The sequence below is a fragment of the Lagopus muta genome, chromosome 2 (genome assembly GCF_023343835.1).
Source record: "Lagopus muta isolate bLagMut1 chromosome 2, bLagMut1 primary, whole genome shotgun sequence".
NCBI classification, from domain to species: domain Eukaryota; kingdom Metazoa; phylum Chordata; class Aves; order Galliformes; family Phasianidae; genus Lagopus; species Lagopus muta.
The window spans coordinates 3,194,659-3,214,657 of NC_064434.1; the positions used below are offsets into that span (position 1 = coordinate 3,194,659).

Here is a 19,999-nt window from a genome sequence, read left to right on the forward strand (position 1 = left end):
GGAACTCGGTGCCTGGCGTTCAGCTGTAAGCAAAGTTCTTTAAGATTTGGATGCATCTTTCATCACCCAGCAGTCATGCACTCTGTTACTAGAAGATCCAAGACTTCACTTCTAGAGGCTTCCCTCCCCCTGACTTCACTTCTAGAGGATCACAAAGCAGCTGCACTTTGCCTGGCAGTGAGTCCCAGTGAACAGGTTGTGCTGTGCTAGAGACACAAAGCAGCCAACAAGACCCATGTCTCCATGTTCACTGCATCACGGCACGCTGGGGCACAGACAAAGCCAAGACATGCTTCTTCCATTGAGCCACATGGACAACTTCGAGGAGGGGTCTGAGTTGCTTTGGGGTTGGTTTTTCTTTTTCTCTTTTTGCTTGTTTGGCTTTTTCTCTCCTAACCTTGGTCAAACCCTCTCAAAGAAAGGCACCTGAATAAAGAAAGCTTGCTTTCCAAAGGACCTTCAACACATCTGCCTCCCACTGGAGTTTAGAGAAAGGCAATATTATCTCCTAGGGGCCCCCAAACTGTGAAAGTAAAAGCATATAAATTCAACACCTACCAAAAAAAAAAAAAAAAATAAAGAGGAATAAAGAGAATAACCATGGACAATGAGAAAATTACACAAGTTCACTTTCCATGTCAGCATGCATTTCCCTTTAAGAATTTCCATTTCCCTTTAAGCCATTCTATTATTCACACATAGCATTTCTAATCATTCTTTCAAGTGTTTCTATGTAACTTATCAGGGTTTAACGAATGCCAGAATAAGCACTAGAGGGAAAATCCACATAACTGGACAGTAACCCAAAGGTTTTAACTAGACCTCTACATTTTTCTTTTTTAATATAATCTTTATTCAAGCATTTTCTGCTTTGATCAGAAAGATGACTTTTTTATTGGTATTATTATTGACTTTTCCCACCCACCCTCTTCCATAATCCAGCATCCCATAACTTGTGAGCCCTTCAGGGTTGCAATGAAGAGTTATTAGCTACAAAGGGCTTCTTTGGGAAACATTGTCTGCAAGTAAAATCAGTCAAAGTAAACAAGTTAGCTTGTATACTGCCTTTTACTAATCAGGCCCCATAGTCTTTCAAGAAAGAGAAGTTGAAAAAAACCTCTGCAAACACCCCAAATTGTTCCATCCATCCAATTGTGTCAGAGAACAAGAGTGACTTGTTGAATCTCTCATCGCGTGGGGGCCGTTGTTTGCTATAAATAATAATTCCTAATCTATGCCCAGAAGTTGTCAATCACAAAATTAAATTTTGAGATGCTTTGTCACTAGAGGTTAGAGTGGCTGAAAGAGGGGAGAAGATACGATATGCCACCCAGCAGCTCAGGGACTGGATCTAGTTGGAGGGCAAACTGTTCTGAATGGTTGGTTTGGAAGACGTGGCTGTGAGAATAGAGTCAGTTTTTAAATGCTGTGATGCTGTGTTCTGAATATTCTTCTTCCCAAAGCAACCACTCCCTTCAGCAAGACATCAGGAACACAATAAACCCAGACCCTGATTTTCAAGCTGGTTTGTGGGACCAGTCTGCTGCTTCCACAATAACATGCTGGGCAGCACTGCACCTACACAAAGGGGCAGCCCATGAGCCCTGACCAGTTTTGGATTCTTTCCTGCATGCTCTACAGACATACAGAGTCAGATGTGTACGCAGAGTTCCTCTTTCTGAGGTACAAGGGACGACTTTAGTAACGTCTGGTCATTGACTTCCATTGAGCTTCGCTCTTATTCCGGACACATTCCCATTCCTGACAGGTCCTGCTGTTGCTATATTGCTTAACTCTCCAGCAATGACAAAAAGGCAGCTATGCCCAACTCCTAATGGACAGAGACTGGAGAAGTTACAGCTTGGCCCTGCTCTAACATGAGGTATGTGTTTATTGCACCCACTCCTCAGAGTTGGAAGCAGACAGAAAGTTTAAGTCATTGGTCACAAATCGCATCAGATCAGTATGAGAGGAGCCAGAACAGCCAAGGATTCTCTCCAGCTTTGGGTATCTTATTTTTACTGAGTAATTTTCACAACTGAACACCCAGTGGAACTGAACCATCTACTTCTTTTATATTCATTTATTTTTGACACAACCATGAATCAGACTAATGCTACAATCTCCTATCAACCTCATCAGGGGAAGAAAAAGTGTGCTTGCAGTATGGATCTTATAGGGATAAAACTTAATTTTCAGTCCAGGACCTGTTGCATCCTAGTGAGCATAGGAAGAAAACAATGAGGCAGACTCACTCCAGTCTTGCAAAGTGTTTATTAATTTCAGAGAAAGCACCAGAGGAACAGAATGTATTAGTGAGCAGGAGGACATTTCAGGAACAGAGCTGGACTGAAAATAATCAGCTTCCTTTAATTAACTGCATACTGTTTTATTGCATAACTGATGGTTTTAAACTTTGGCCAATTAATTCGTCCAACCCAAAAGCTGAACGCTCTGTCAATCTCTCAAGTAAGATCTATGCCAAAGTTTTGATTCAACTTGCCTTATCCAGGCAACCAGAAAACAGAGACTCTTGAAGCTGAGATTAGTTTGCAGCTAACCAGAACTGTAAAAAAGAGCAGCAAATACAACTTCAAAACAAGCAAACAAACAACAAAGACAATGAAATCCTAAGCGATGCCAGTACCAAACTCCATTACCACCCCTTACAGAGTAAGGGTGTAATAATTTATGGTGAGTTAATACCTATGTTCCTGGTATGATCTTAGACTGAATATTTAATGTAATTACCTAAGATGCAAATGATTATTTTTCAAAGTTTCTGAAATATAGTGTCAGTGAATTGAGTGTTTTCTTAAAGCACTGATCTATTTCTACAGAAACACATTAGGAACTTCACGTGTTCTTTTCAACTAATTATTTTAATTAATAGTTACATTAATAGTCACATCACATGCCCTGAATACCCCAAGGTACTCACTGTATCAATGACAAGTGCTTTGAACTTGGTACAATGATGACATCTATACCAAAGATGTGTTTTAGAAACGATTATTTTGCATATTTTGGCCCAAGTAATTATCTTGTGAAAAGTTGGTTTTGGTTGTAGAAAGCTTTCGGTTCAAGCTTCATCAACATTTGCAGTTTTAGTAATTAAGAGGCCCTACTGAGTCCTGCCCTGGGTGTATTTCTGCATCAGCTGAGATGGATGGCCTCTGCATTCAGTGGTTTTGTCTCTGCATGTCATCCAACAACCAAGTGGGCTGCTGAGGGAGGTGGTGGAATCACTGGAGGTGTTCAAGAAACATTTGGATGTGGTACTAAAGGACGTGGTTTAGTGGGGAAATGTTGGTGGCAGTTGGACAGGATGGTCTTGGAGGTTTTTCCAGCCTTGGTGATTCTATGATTCTAAAGCAAATAGTACCTGAACGTCATCTCATGCATGCCAACCATTAGTGCTTATCCCAGAGCATCTCTGAACCCTGACAACGAGCATTCTCCAGCACCATGCTCAGGCACAGCTGGATCAAGACAAGAGGTAAAATGCTATGAGGACATAAACAAGAGGTAAAACGCTATGGGGACACGAACAAGAGGTAAAATGCTATGGGGACACAAGCAAGGTCATGGGCAAATGTTTTCATTTAAGAGATTTGTATAGAGCCGCTCTGTTATTCAGATGGCTTTAAGAAACCATCAGTGCTGCAAGATCCTTCTTTCTTCTCCCCTAGTCCTTATTCATCCCACATGTTCCAGTTTCTCCAGGAGTTAAGGCACTGCTCTTGCATACAAACATGTGGTGCTACAAAGCACTGAGCCATCTTCAGACCAATCCCATTTTGGACTGCACAGTGTTACTGTGATCACATAATGCAAGACTGTACCACAACCTAGCAGCACAAACAGGGGAGCAAGGCAAGCTAAGGTCAAGCAGGCAAACATCTAAGTGTGTCTGCCTGCTTTAGTAATGCCATATGGACACTGTTCCTGGTGTGTAATTTTCTCCAGCGTTTCATAGGAGACCAAAACGAGTTTGGAATCAGATCATAGCAGATGATACATTGACACATCTGTCATCCCCAACACTGGAATGTCAAGAGCCATGACAAAGCAATGAGAGGAGAAAAAGGAGTAACCTTATTTCACAGGATAATCAAATGTTGATGGTTTTTTTTCTGTCACAGAAGATTTTAGCAGAGTTCAGCAATGAAGTCACACCTGCTGCACCATTCTGTAGCACCAGTCCACATTTCCCTGTCACTCTCTCTCTCGTTACATCACTGCTCACTATGCAGATAGTTGAACCTGCTGGCTACCATGATAAAGTCTGCCCACAATAAAACCCGTAGCATGGCATGTTACGAATTAGGAAAACACTTTCACTGCCCTTTACAAATAAACCCGAGATCATTCTGTTCAGAATTCAATCTGGAAAACTATGCCCATTTTGAAAAGGAAGCTGTGTAAGCACCTTAGCAGGGAGCTGTGCCCAACCTAGGGATTTCTGCCCTTCTGTGGCTACGTGACACAGCTCCTGGTTCAGGGCTGGCTCACGTCCTCTCAGACTGGGCCAGAGTCAGCAGAAGACTTTGGAAGAGGTTATGGCAACATGGCCAAGCTGCAGTGATGCCCAGGAGAGAAAATGTCATTCGGTTGTGCTTTCGTATCACTGTCTTCTAGGCACAAGGCAAGTCTCCCTGCTTTACTCCTGGTTCCTTCACAGCACTGAGAAATTAAAGATGTTTCATCTGAAACATCCATGAAGGAAATCCTGTGTCTCAGATGAACCTGACTTCCTCAATTTCCTGTTTGCTGAACAGCTGTCTGCATCGGATAGGTCACAAGGACATTTTTTGGACATATTTGTCTACCTCAGTTGGAAGCCAGGATCCCTGAGTTAGAACATAAGGGTTTATAATCTTTAAAAAAAATATCAAAAATCACAGTGCAAACAGAAAGAATGAAAAGAAAACAAACCGATAAAGAATCTATCCTGTCATAACATTTGAGGTTCTGGTATTTGCTGGCCTTGGAGTAGGTTCAAAATAAATGAAGTAAATGTGTATTTCATTAAATGCTAATATTTGGAAGATAAGAGGGAAAAAATGATGAAATGCTTCCAAGCACTGTTGTGAGGACAGTGACTGTGTGTGTGTGTTTATACGCACAGCCACGCAGCCGTGATTCTCTTTGATTCAGGATACCACTATCTAGAAGAGTTACAGGGGAATGGAATAAAGGGATTTGCTTTCCCAGGCTATTGCTCTTCATGTGAGCAGCAAGGGACTTTGCACTTCTTATTCTCCAAATATTCTCAGAATTGTGCTTGAATCCTTCCACAAGGATCGATTTTTCTGCAACCAAGACTGAATTCTGCACGCCATCAGTGAGAAATGTAGAGGCAATGAATAAAAAACACCTTAGTGCTCTACAGAGGAAGCTGGTGTCTGCTTTGCAGACCAGGCTGATGCATGAAAACCTAACCAGTGTGTCCCCAGTTGATGCCTACTTGTTGATGGCTAAAATTCAAGGTCTCTCCTCTGCTCCATAAGAGATGTCTGTGTAATCTTGGCTCCTAACCCATCTCGTACAGGTAGGGCGTAACACGTGTTTTCCAGGGACACAGTGCCATGGGCAGCAACAAGTGTTATGAAGTGCCCAGAATTCCTTCATTGATTAGCAGATGCAATGCAAGGAAACTACAGCGTGGGATTTTAAAGCTCAGGTATTTTGGAGAAGGTTGAAAAGAGCAAAGCATTGATGTCTGTGCTTCAAAAAACGCAACAGAGACTGAAATGTTATTTTCACAGATAGCCCTGAACAGATTTTTTTCACAAGCACCACTAACAGAATGCATTTCACTGACCTCAGAGTTGTTTCCTGCTGACCTTCAAGCCTTTACTGCAACCCCATAGGTTTGAGAGTTTAAAGATTTGCTTTCTTACACACACTAAAAAGAGCTTCATTTTGTGGTTTTTTTTTTTTTTTTTTTGCAGCTGAACTATTTCTGATCAGACTTACAGTCAAAATCTGACCCCGGGCATAAATCTAGCATGGGAAGAGAAAAGCATCAAGTGTAGCAAATAAAAGAATGCAGTATTTATATATATATATAAAAATAGAACAAAAAATCAGAATAAAATACAAAAGTAGAAGCAACCAAGAAACAGGGATGAGACTGGAATCTGTTACAAAACTGTCAAACTGGTTTGCAAGAAATGGAGTGGTATGCTTGGATAAAAGCCAGCAATTCAGTGAGCCACTGTAACCTCCCTGAAGGTAGGCAGAGCCTGCCAAGGAACTGATTGCATGCCAGGATCAGGGCTTCAGGTGATGCTCTGAGGCAGGAAGGAGAGAGTTTGGTGGATAGTTGGGAAGGCTGTGGAGTAAGAGGTTTGGCATTAATTTACTATTCTATCCTGATTTATGGACAACGTGGAAAAATGTAGCAGAAAGGATGAAATAAATTGCCAGTTTTGGATTGGAGACGGGAGGAGTTTGGGGATTCTATCAGACATTTGTGGAGGCAGAAAACTGTGGTGAGGCTGGGGGTTTTGGATGGGTCAGATGGAAGGAAAAAGAAGAACAGGAAAGCAGTTCAGGATGACAGTCCTTGTTTACCATAACAGACTTCATGCCAGCAGGTATTAACTTCCTTGTGTCAGATCCTGGGCTTCATCAGGGCTGCCCCACTTCTGCCCCTACATCTCCCTCTTGCATTCGTGCAGCACATAGTGGTTAGTGATTAGTGATTGGACAAGGGGGAATGGTTTTAAACTGAGACAGGGGAGGTTTAGGTTGGATATGAGGAGGAAGTTTTTCCCCCAGAGGGTGGTGAGGCACTGGCACAGGTTGCCCAAGGAGGCTGTGGATGCCCCATCCCTGCAGGCATTCAAGGCCAGGCTGGATGTGGCTCTGGGCAGCCTGGGCTGCTGGTTGGCGACCTGCACACAGCAGGGGGTTGGAGCTGGATGAGTGCTGTGGGCCTTTTCAACCCAGGCCATTCTACTATTCTATGACTCTATGATTCTAGGGCATGATTCCATGAAAACATCTGCACCACAACATCCCACTCAAGTGAGGTCTGCAGGTTACGTACAGCATCCTGTCCTTTGCAGAAGTAAGGAGTAGACTTGGCACCCACCCTGTTACTCAATCCTGAAAACCCTGCTAAGGAAAAATTCTCCTCTAACCTCAGAGGGAATTTTTTCCCGAGTAAAGCGTACAAAAGATCAAGAAATTAACAGATCAGACACACCAAAAGATACAGGCAATTGGAAACTGGAATTGCTTCCAATGAAAATTTGGCCACACTTCCTGCTAACAGACCAAAGATTTCCAAGACTGTACCCACCAAAGTGTCTCCTTTTATTTTTTTACTGAGGATCACAAATCAAATAATTCCTCACTGTCCAAAATATTTTCGGTCTGGTAGCATCTCACGCTTGAGAGGAAAATATCATAATCCCAATTTTATAACTCCAGACAAGAGCAGGGGTCAACCAGATTTATGTAAATATAGTTGAGGGAAACTTGAAATACAACTGCATTGTGCTGTTCACACTGAGAAGAGCTGAGTGAAAACTCACTTGGGAAGTTGCATTCTGCATTACTGTTGAATTAAAAAACAAAAAACAAGAAGAGTGGGTGGAAAGCACAACTGAAACTGGATTTTGACTAAACTCAGTCATAGGCTCATTGCCCTGGGGGGAAAACAAAACAAAACAATACAAAACAAAAAACAAAACAAAAAACAAAACAAAAAAAAAAAAAAAAACACAGAGAGAAAGAAGAGGAAAACCAATATTATTTTGGTGGAAATAATATCTGACCATCTTATATGTTCCATTTTTCTTTTGCCATTTGTTGGTAGTCACTCAACAGTATCATAGAATCACAGAATCATAGAATGGTTGGGTTGGAAGGGACCTCAAGGATCATGGAGCTCCAACCCCCCTGTGCCATGCAGGGCCACCAACCTCCACATTTCATAGCAGCCCAGGCTGCCCAGGGCCCCATCCAACCTGGCCTTGAACACCTCCAGGGATGGACGGGGCATCACAGCCTCTCTGGGCAGCTGTTCCAGCACCTCACCACTCTCATAGGAAAGAGCTTCCCTCTGACATCCAACTTCAATCTTCCCTCCCTCAACTTCAAACCATTTCCCCTTGCCCTGCTGTTTTCTGCCCTCTCAAAGAATGGACTCACCTCCTGTTTGTAGGCTCCCTTTAGGTACTGAAAGGCTGCCATGAGGTCACCCTGCAGCCTTCTTTTCTCCATGCTGAACAAGCCTAGCTCCCTCAGCCTGTCTTCGTAGTCTGCTACAGCAGAGAGGAGTTAGGGTCACAGAAACCAGTTTCATGCAAAAAGGGTCCTGCACCTGATTACAGAGCTGTGCCTGGATGGCCATGTGTCACCAATGTGCAGATTTCCCTTCTTTAGTTTGTGCTGGGACAAAAAAATGGGGTTGCTCTTCAGAGAATATTCTTGGCATACAGAAGGGATCCAACTTACCCCCTTTCGTGGACAGAGGTATCTTGATAGGATTTCTCTTCCCAGACTCTATTTTTAAAAGACCTGTAAGTTTGAGAACTTCTCCATATCTGCTTCTGACTGAAGGTGAAAGTGAGTTAAAAATTAAAGAGTGTGAAAAGGTGCATGCACACACATACAGTGTGTGATGACAAAAATCTCATGCTTAATGGAAGACGATATAAAAAGAGAAAAAAAAGGATGCACTGACATCAATGCATTTGCCATGCTGTCAGATGTGCTCTTCTCCAAAACTTGAGCTGGTGATCCACTGGGTGCCAATCCAGAAAATGTCTGTGGTGTTCTTTTAAAAATATCACCCCTGTGGCCTGCCCAATGCCTTCTAAAATTGATAAGAAAGCTGTTTTGCTATCCACAGGCCTTGATTAGGCACAGGAAGAGGGGAAAAGAGGAAAAGAGAGAGATCCCTCTTGGTGTTTGTGCCTGCTTCTCTTTCATATGGAATTAATGGTGGTTTAATGGGGTATGAAAGGATGTTTTACTGGAAACAATGAGGAACAATTGTCTAGCTCACGTTTCATTTCACAGGTCATTACTGCATTAAGAAGTAAATCGACCAAGTCCGGTAAATAACAGTCTGTGTTTTGCCCAGAGCTTCAAACCAACAATTTTAGCAGTCACCAACTAATATCTTTGTCATTTTTAACCCTTGCAGGGATCTGCTGGGGGCTAAACAATTATAGTCTTCACCCACCCCTAGCAGGTAAGCATTATTCATTTTATTTCTCATCCTTTCCCCCTGCAAACCCCACGAGGCCGGGTTTTTGCATTGTTGTTTTGTTTATTAGCCAACCTAGCCAACTGTGTGTCTGGTGGCCTTGAAAAACAACACATATTTTAGTGAGTGCTGCAGGCGTCTTTAAACAGGCTGCTTCCTCTGCAAAATTAATTGTTGCAAAATGCATTGCTTCCCTTGTAAAGCTCTGCAAGCTAACACTCAGCAGTTTGGCTGGATTAGAGATACGCCTCTGAGATCTAAGGGAAAGAACCTAGTTGTACTTGCAGGATGCGATGCACATTTCTTTTCTAATTGCATAAACGCAGGCATGTGGTCTCCTGAAAGCTAACAGCCATCGAGCCTAGAAAGGCTGTATGGTGTAGGCAGCTGCCCCCAGCTCTGTCCCTGGTATCACTGAGGGCCCCTTCCAACTCTATGACTCCATAATGTCTGAGTGCCTGAGCTTTGAGAGGAACCTCAGAGATTTGGATGCTTTCAACGCCCCTCCATTCTACTACACTATTTTCCATGGACCTAACCCCTACACTCACATATTTCAGAGCCCTTCAATAGCATTCTTATCCTACAAGAAAAGGCAGCTTGGCTGAGAGGAACCAAGCACTTTGGTTCAGAGAGAACCTCTCTGCACTAATTACATCCCTAAGTAGTCACTCTGAATGTTCATCAGCAGTATTTAGAAAGTTCTAATTACCAGATCTTACCACAACAACACCTTAGTCTTTATACCAATAAATCACTGTCAGATTGCAAAGGTTCATGCAGATCACTGAACATCATAGAATCACAGAATGGTTGGGTTGGAAGGGACCTCAAGGATCACGAAGCTCCAACCCCCCACCACAGGCAGGGCCACCAACCTCCCCATTTCACAGCAGCCCAGGCTGCCCAGGGCCCCATCCAACCTGGCCTTGAACACCTCCAGGGATGGACGGGGCATCACAGCCTCTCTGGGCAGCTGTTCCAGCACCTCACCACTCTCACAGCAAAGAACTTCCCTCTGACATCCAATCTGAGCCTTCACTCCTTGAGCTTTAAATCATGAGTAATTCCTGAATATAGACCTTCTGCAGTCATCTGATGCATCCTCCCTCCAGAGGAAGATACGAGCTCTCCTTGGATCATCTAAAGATGTTTGTATAACCTTCACTGACAGAGATTCCACAACTCATTCAGGGAAGTTACACCAGATTTTTGCTTTTTTAGGACATTTCCTCCCAGCATCTGAAATGATCTTTGCTGAAATTTCAGCCCATTACTTCTGATACCATAGATTAAGGGAGCAATTTATTCCTCTCGCCTCTGCAGCGCTCTCCCATATATTTGAAGGCAGTTCTTAAATGTCTCATTCATCTCTTCTTCTCTCAATTGAGCCACTCAACTCTTTCAACCATTCCTTATGGCTTCTGTTTTCCAGATGCCTAATGATTCTTGTCAACCTTAACTGACAGGCTCCTAAATTAATCTGTGGGTGATGTGTGCATCAGTTACTCGGCTTTCATGGACTACCAATGGTTTATAAATCACTTCTTAGGAACAAACACCCTGAAACACTAGCCTCATCGTGTCCATGATGAAAATGCTTATGCACAGTTTGTATGCAACATTTCTGTACAGAAGGGTAGGGAGGTTGATATCAAATCTATAACTAGATTCCTAAATGAAGGTGATGTGGTATTTCAGGGGTACTGTGCTATTCTTTAGTGTGCAGGAAAATAAATGGGCTCTCCCAGAATTCAGAATCTCTAATAATGGTGTCATTTCTCTAAATTGCTTTGAAAATGGCAAACCTTGTGTTTTATCCTCAGAGATTAATGCTAAGAGGAGAAGCAGAGGAATTCTTGATTGCAATGGTAGTCATAGACTATTAGCTACCACCTCCTCAAAACGGACTGATATGCCAAGTGCCAAGGTTAGCTCTTGTAGCTAAAGGCCTATTTTACATTCACTTTTTTTCTGAATTTAAACATTTCTAATGCATGCAGACACACATTTGACATTTTACGTAGCTGAACACTGGTGAATGTCAGTTTCAAAGTACATGAAAAATTCAGGAAACAAGTAGTTAAGTTCCTACAAAATGTTGAACTCTGTTTACTGCTATCAGTGTGCAAGATGGACAAATTCACCCAATGTACTTTGGATTCTTCATGAGAAAAGCATTTGCCATCCTCTAATAAAACAAGAAGATAATGTTTGATAGGCTTATGTATTTTTGCAGGCATACATAGTTGTACATATATATATATACACACTCTATACTGATCTCACTATTGAACACGCAGGCAATGAATGGTGTTGTTCACCTCCTCCTAACTTCAGAGTTAATGAAGTGGCATCTCTGAAAAGAGAAACTTATTAGAGCTTATTAGAACTTATTGGAACCTATTAGACTTATAAGACTTATTAGAGCCTGAGACACAGATGAGCTTAAGTGAAAGGAATTCATAGTATTTCAAAACGGAAATGTTGCATGGTCTCATAGGTCCCAGTCCTGGCCTAGTTTGCTCTTTCCAGACCTCCAGACCTGGTTTGTTCCTCCATAATGTACCAAAAATTAATTATGATGCACCTCTAACACTATGCAGCTGTGAAGTTGGCTGTGGAGACAGAGGAGTATCTTGTCTTGCCAGAGCTTCCAGTCAGGATATTGCGGCACAGTGGCATCCAGTTGCACTCTGAAACTTCATTCCAAACCAGTGGCCTCTTTACTCAAAGATACTCTTCACTCCACAACATTGCCCCCACTTAGAAGAGCTGATCCTTTATTTCAGTAGGCTCACCACTTCGTGCCTTATGAGCCACCACATAGTTTATAAAGACAGAAAAGTAACCTATCCCCATCTTGCTTACTTGAAAGCTTGTTCTCCAAAGGCCACTGAAAATAACTTCCAACTTTGTTCTCAGGTTCTTTCTCAAATGAGACCCACTGAATTCTTCACCAGAGATGTATTTTCAGGAAATTTAAGTAGAAATTGCCATAGAATCATAGAAGCATAGAATAGTTGGGTTAGAAGGGAACCCAAGGATCATGAAGCTCCAACCCCCTGCCACATGCAAGGCCAGTAACCTCCACATTTCATAGCAGCCCAGGCTGCCCAGGGCCCCATCCAACCTGGCACTGAACACCTCCAGGGATGGACAGGGATGGAAAAAGCTAATTGTTTCAGGCTGATGTCACAGCTGTTTCATTCCTTGTAAATTTACCAAACCTGCATTCTCTTCTCAAATGTCTTTAAGTGCTACAAATGACTGAGCATAGCAGGTATCGCTAACCACACACCTTGCAATGTGAAATATTCATTCATGACAACAGTTTCAGACAGCTTTAACCCTGAGTTACATCAGCAGTCTGCATGGCAAAATGATAATTCTCCTATTTGTGAATATTATTCAGTAGTAAAAATTACCAGAAGACTAAAATCCTTACTTAAATTTGCTTAGGACTGTGTACATCTATACTTAAACATTTTACCTTATTTCTGATGAAATCTTTGCACAAATAGATTCCCACTAAAGCTGACTCCATTTTTTTTTCAATACAAAATTTCTTCAACATTTAAATAATAAAAAATAGTTGGAGATTCTGTTGTTGTTGTTGCTTAAAACTGAAGTCAGAATTTAAGTATTCAGTAAAGCATGCTCCAAGAAAGCTTTTTAATTAAAAAAAAAAGAATATAAAACATATTTTCTGCTGATTCTTGTTAATGCAAGCATACTCTTCAACCTGCCTAAGCAGGGTGGGTGCTTTTAGATTGAGAGTCTGGCTGTCAGTTTTGGAAGGATATGCATGAATTCAGTGACTGACCTTGGGCAAGTCACAAATTCTGCCCTGTGCACGGGAAAATAGTTTCAAAATATATGTCTATCCCAGAGGGTATCATAACAGGAATTTCACTGATTCCTCCACTGTATCTGAAGAAGTTAAAGTTATAAGTTTAAAGTTATAAGTTTTGCTATGTTTTATTTGTATAAAGTAGAAAATAAGTGCAATTATCTGCAGGAAATGCAAGGAGCACGTGCTAATAACAGAAAGAAGAAGTTGCATGATAGCTAAATCCTGCAGTCTTGAACTTGCTAATCCTTTAGTACTCAACAGAATTACTCTGCTGAGTAAAAGGTACTGGAACAGGGTCTCTATCATACAGAGCCACAAAATACAATATGCAAAGAAACTGCTCTCTAGCAAATCCAAGGGTCTTTCTGCATCTGTTCAAGAAACAAGCATGGAAGTTGTTTGGGAAGCCGAATTATAGTTAAAAGTTTCATAAAACATAAAAAGAGGCTATTCTTCTGTTTAAATGTGAAGCCCTGCTAAAGGAGAACAAGAACTGTATGGATTCACTTTTGGGTTTGTGCATGAATATCAACAGTAAAAAAACAAAACAAAACAAACAAAAAAAAAAACAACAAACCATCCTGAGGAGTCCAGCACCTTCTGGGATGCTTATCTGCATTTGTGTTGGATTATCCTGACATCTAGAACTGCAGAATCATAGAATTGTTTGAGTTGGAAGGGACCCTTAAAGACCATCTGGTCCAACCCCCTGTAACGAACAGGGGCAATACTCTCAGTCTAACGTCTAACTATGAATATCTGCTGAGATTAAAGATGGTAAGTTGCATTCTGTGGGGTTCGCTTGGATGTAAAACTGTTCTACAAGTCTAGATACTGCAGACCATTTCCCTTCTGTATTCACCTCCTCATACTCCCATATGATACCTTTATTGATAATTCCTTGAGCAAGGCATTTCCTTGACTCTTTGCCCTCACCAGGAGCTCAGTCATCCTGTACTGGTATGAAGAAAGGCCTTGGTAAGGATGTATCAACCCACCAACTTCTGCCAATCTCCCTTAGTTCACCAGCGCTTGAGGCTATGATCATGGGCTGAGATGAACCCGGTACCAGTCTCTGCTCCTCAGCAGAGGAACAAGAGGGACACAATGAATTTCAATGCTCCTGGGAAATGTTGGGCTATTATGTCATAAAGAACTCACAGAGTCTTATACCAGAGTCCATATAAATGCTGCAGACAGCCAGCAAATGGCTAGAAATTTAACTACAGAACAATGGTACTGTCAACTTTCCTTCCTGTCGCAGGGGTTTTCACCTGGACACAGAAACCAGTTGAAGAGATGAACTGTTCATTTATCCTTCCCTGCTCTACTAGACTCGTGTTTATAGCTCATTCTGCTGTACAGCTTGTGTTCTGGTATTTCCTGGTACCATCTAGTGCTCCAGGACTGGCCCCAAGCTCTTTTGTAAGAAGTTTGGTATAAAGATGAGTTCTAGGAGAAAAACATTTTGTCATCCAAGAAGGGCAGCTCAAAGAGATTTAAATAATTACAAATTCATGTTAAACTCATTAAAATGTTTTGGGTAATTTGAAAAACGATACTGTGAAAGTTCCTTATAAATGATTTCAAGGGTTTTTGTTGGAAAACATTTTGTTCTAAACTTTTACAGCATGATATTCAAAAGAAAGAAAAGAGCTAAAAGAAAGTAGCTTTTGCTAAAAAATAATTAGTCTTTGTTTTGTTCAAATGCACTTCTGTTGTTGACACTTCTTTTTCCCCTAGAAGAAATAATAACAAAAACTTGGAGTTGATTCCTCTTTTGTTTTTTGGTTGTTTTTTTTTTCTGAATTTTTGGGACTTATCAAGAAAACTAAAACTTCAACTTTATGTGAGCAAGTCTGTTTCTATGAAGAGCCACAATAGACAGGCCTGCTCTATGACCCAAAAACACTAACAGGGCAAGCTAAAGATGAGACACCTGGTAAGACAAAAGTGGGTACACAATTAAATATACATTACAGAGCTCCCTGCTTCCCATCTGCTGTGGGCAGGATTTGAGAAGTAAGGTGGACCTTATTCAACCTATTGTATACACACATATATATAAATGATATATATATTCTGTATCAGTTTTATCTTCAGCTGAAGACATCATATGGATTCAGCAACACTGAGAGGATGCAATTCAAAGGATGTGGAAAGCCAGAGCTGTTGAGACAAATACATGTGTCTCTGAACTGTGGAAATAGAAAGAACATAATATAGCAACTTGAGAAGACTAGCTTCTCTTTTTACGTTCAGCAAGGCTAGCAGGTAACTGTTGAACGGTAACAGTTTATCTGATCAAGCTGCTGGAGGTAGTCAGAATTCACAGAATCATGGAATTGCTAAGATTGAAAAGACCTTAAAGATCCCCAAGTTCAACCCCAGCCCCAACACTCCAATGCTCATTGACCACATCCCTCAGTGCCACATCCCCATGGTTCTTCAACATCTCCAAATACGGTGACTGCATCACCTCCCCGGGCAGCCTGTGCCAGAATATAACCACTCCTTCTGAGAAGAAACTCTTGTTAATATCCAACCTCAGCCTCCCCTGGTACATCTTAAGACCATCACCTCTCATCCTATCTCTGTTATCTGAGAGCAGAAGCTGATCCCCACCCCAGGGAAGGGGAAGGGGAAAGGGAACGGGAAGGGACCATGAATTCACCTCAGCATCAAGCTGTGCCTTTCAAATGTCAGCCTCAAGATAAAAGAAACCTCAGATGAGAATGAGAAATACAGAGGAATTAAACACAAAAGAAAAGAGGGAAAAATATCCCCATCCGTATTTGGGCAGCAAGAAGAAAACATAGCAATTTTGTTATAGCCTTGGAGGCAGGGAGCATTTACCATATGCTGTCGTCTCCATTACACAAGAAGATAAACCCTGTGGAGTTCAGGTTGCACTGTCAGTGCAGTTGAGATGCTGGGGATTCCTGGCATTTGTACGACTGTGTGTCAGGGTATGCTAAAAACTGTGCAAAGCTAAATAAAGTATAGGTACCATATGCAAAAGTGCGTGTGCTTTAATATGCAGATGTTAAGTGGTAATGCTGCTAGGATATTAATGCTTGCTTGTGAATAGTAATCAGGGAGAAAAGGTAAAGAAAAACTGGTGTGTTTGTATCTAGACAACATATTAATCAGCCCCCTAAGCAGCCAGTCAGAGTGGGATCCTTGGAGGAAAAGTCTTTCCTGGGTACACATTAGACATTTTGTTTAAAGATTAAAGTTCTTCTCGTGTTTAATCAGTTTTAGAGTAGGATGGGAAAAGGGATTAATTACAGTCCCTTCCATCAGGCTCCCATACCGCCGGAGTCACAAATGATGCGCCTGCTCAGCAAAATGGCCGCCGTCAGCAGCAGGCGCAGGAAATACTAATTGTAATTAAAGAGCTTATTTGGAATCACAAAGCAGAGTTTTAATCAGGATGAGAACGGAGCCTTGCTGTGTGAACTTTCAGAAAGTGGTTACAGAGCAGAATGGGCCCTTTTAAACAAGAGAGAGTCTTAAAACTTCTGGACTGGCTTATCAGCTTGATTGTCTCCTCAGTGGGGCACGGATGGAAATCCTTGCTGTGCCAACTATTGTTATTATTTTGCACTCCCATGGCAGTTATACGGCACGTCTTACCCAACACATTCAGAAGACTTTGCAAAGGCAGGTAAGTTCTTTCATTTAATTTAAATTAAACTTTACAGAGGATAAACATGACCAGGTGCCACGATTCTGCAAGAAGGCAGAGAAGCACAGATGGGTACAGACCTGTGCAATGAGATCTCCCAAACTCGCCCAATGTCATTCACTATTTCCATCCCAAAAAATGCATCACGCAGTCTGGGACCACAAGCACACAGACCTCAGTTGTGTCAATGAAGCCTGGGACACACACACATTTCACAGGTCAAATGCACACATGACTTTGCAGCTACTCCAGACAGCACAGGCACTTACCAGACTGCAAGTAGAACCTTGTCCATTCAAATTCTGACTTTGGGAAAACAGCAACAGGTGGTTCTAGGTCCAGGAGATTTCCATCCAAATCCTTGACAAGGGCCTTTCTTGAGCCTTCACAGCTCTTTTCAGGGAATGTGGTGTCTTCAGAGCTGGCAGGCAGAAGAGGTGGGTTATTATGAGGCAGAGAGTAAGAACTGATGTCTGCAATTTATTTCTACTGGCAACAAACACTCCTGCACCTATACATACATATATACATATAATGCTTTGGTATTTATTAGGTGAACTTGTATTCCCTGGAAAAGAAATAAAATGAAAAATAATGTACCTCAGAAAATCGTGGTTTTATTAACATTGTACCATCAGTACGTTCTCAGGAGGAAATTGTAAGTTTAGATTTAAAAAAAAAAACAAACAACAAAAACCAAAAAAACAGAGGCCACATAAATTTCTTTGTATATCATTAAAGACAGAGGAAGAACGGGTTTTTTGGAGAGGAACTCACCTCACCTGAGATATATATCTAAGTTGGATTGAATCATTTCCTAGACAAGGGTCTCTAATGAATACCCAGTAAGTTGAATGTATATATTTAGATTATATGCCTAATTTTTAGCACCCTAAAGTTTAGTGAGCTGAACCACATGCTGAGGATCTGAAATGCTTTTAAATGTGTTTTGAGTACTGTTTAACACAGTCCAAAGGAGCTAGACAATTGGCCATATTGCACCTCTTAGAAAAACTGTAATGATATGCAAGAGGTTGTACCCAGCAAAGTCCGTGGAAATATCTTCAGATTGTCATATGGATATTTTTTAAGTCTTGGAGAACAAAGAGAATTTCTTGAGTTGGAAAAACACACACTTATTGACATTATGAGTGCAGCCAACAGGTACACATAATGATCCATAGAAATAAAAAACAATCACATGGGCCAGCCCCTCCGATCCACATGACTTGAAAGAAGTGGAGAACAAAGATAGCTCTTCTGATCCTGACAGCTAGTTCAATTCTCCAGCATCTCTCAGAAGGTCCAGCATTTCAGCTGGCTGGGTCTACGGGAGGGACAAGCAGAGTACTCCATGCTTTTGCCATATCCCCTGATGTTTCTATTTCCTCTCTTGCTCTGAGGCAATGCTCACCTTCCCCTTGACAGGAGATATCCATCAAGATATCCCTTCAGGATGCTGAAGCCAAACAATGCAGCCACAGCCTGGATCAAGCTCAGCAGCTTGCAAAGGTAGATCAAATAAATACATGCAGATAATGCATGAGGAGCACTGAGAGATGTAATCTCCCTCAGAGGTTTACCATGCCACTAAGAAAACATTCTGTAATCCACATGCATTCATCATGTTAGAAAATCACCAGCTCTTGCAGTGGACTGCGAATTCAGCAGCTCACTAGTAGCATAATATTGTGGGATGGATACAAGAGTGAAACATAATGGGAGCTGACAGGCTGGACAGGTCTCAGAAATCTACACGCAAACTAACGCCCTAAGCACAAAGCAAAAATATAGAATAGAATAAAAATCCTGGCAGAAGGCTGGAGGGGCTCTAAACATAGCAGTGTGGGACACCTCCAATTATTTTTGACTGGCAAGTGGACTCCGTGCTGGATTATTTTTGCTACTTCAAGGCTTTCCTGACATAGCCTCTATATTGTGTTCACCGGTTGTAATAAATAATTTGGCATGTGGTTTCCATTGGACATGGTATGTTTGAATTGCTGCAACCATCAGTGACTTAAGGTTACAGACGAAGCTCTCTCCCTCTCTGCTCCGTGTTTCTCCACACACAGCCGATATTCTCCCTGGGCAGGAGCAGTTCTGGCAATCATTTGACATCTCACAGCCTGCCTGGTACTGATCAACATTTCTGATGCGATCTCGCAGGCAAAAATCAAGCTCCGCTTCCCCAGCCAAAAGGACAGCCCCTATCTCAGGGTTTTTTGCTGAAGGTCCTGACATTTGCTGAAGCCTGAGGCTGAGAATTCAGAGATGTTCAGGACAGAGCTTTAAGAAACAGGATTTATGAAACTTGTTTTGCTATACAAATGTCAGTAACAGAAGAAATCCAAGAGGACCGGTCTGGAGATGCACCTTGATACAATCTGAACCTCAGATCTTCAAATATTGGCCTAAACTGTTGTTTTGTTGAGGTGTTTTTCTTTGGTTTTTTTTTTTTTCGGGGGGATTTGAGTTTTTGCCAGACAGGAACAGCAAAGGAGCAGAGACGCACAAAGGATGGGATTGCTCTGCACCTAAAATTCCAGTCTAAATTAACTGCTTAAATTCTTATCAAGATAACACAAAAAAGACAGTTGACACAGAGGTGAGGGTAGCCTTAGAACTGTAGGTGATTTTATTTTTTATTTTTTTAATTATTTTTTGCAGAAACAAGAGAAGACGCTTGGAAATGAGGCATATTACCTTGCTGCATGAAAGTAGAACTTATCCTTTTCATTGACACGTAACATCCTCGATCTCTCTGATGTGATAAGAGGCATGATGCCTGAATGGTCAGTATCTGACATGATGCAGACATCCCTGTCTTCGCCGTGGCAGCTCTTTGTAAAACCAGTAAATGTGACGTCTGCCAGGGATTAAAAAAAAAGACCAAGCAAGGAAAAGTAGTCAGAAAATGCAATAACTATGGAGAAAAGAGCTTTGCTCTATGAATTGTTCTATGTGAAATTGTAGTGAAAATCACTTTTTAAATCAGACTACTTGCATTATCATAGACCTTCAGTTGGCTTTAGAATATCCCATAGCTGCAGTTTTATCTGAGGTTAACATAAACCAAGTCATGCTCATGGGAAATGAAACCAAATATTAAGTGAAAAAGAAACATGGGGAAGAATGATTAATTGATTGTATTGGAATCAGAAGCAGTTTAAAGACAATCAATGGATGGTTTCTCCACTAACCAAATGTTAATATAAAA

General features: G+C 41.5%; 1 protein-coding gene across 1 annotated transcript in view; it reads right to left on the reverse strand.

Annotated features, from left to right (window-relative positions):
* Positions 1-19,999, reverse strand: part of PKHD1 (PKHD1 ciliary IPT domain containing fibrocystin/polyductin) — a 246,991-nt gene that overhangs the window by 63,178 nt on the left and 163,814 nt on the right. Inside the window, exons 57-58 of the mRNA XM_048935320.1 lie at positions 19,486-19,648; positions 17,049-17,200 (exon numbers count right to left, since the gene is read on the reverse strand). Coding sequence (XP_048791277.1) covers positions 17,049-17,200; positions 19,486-19,648 — 315 coding nt within the window. The remainder of the gene's footprint in view (positions 1-17,048; positions 17,201-19,485; positions 19,649-19,999) is intronic.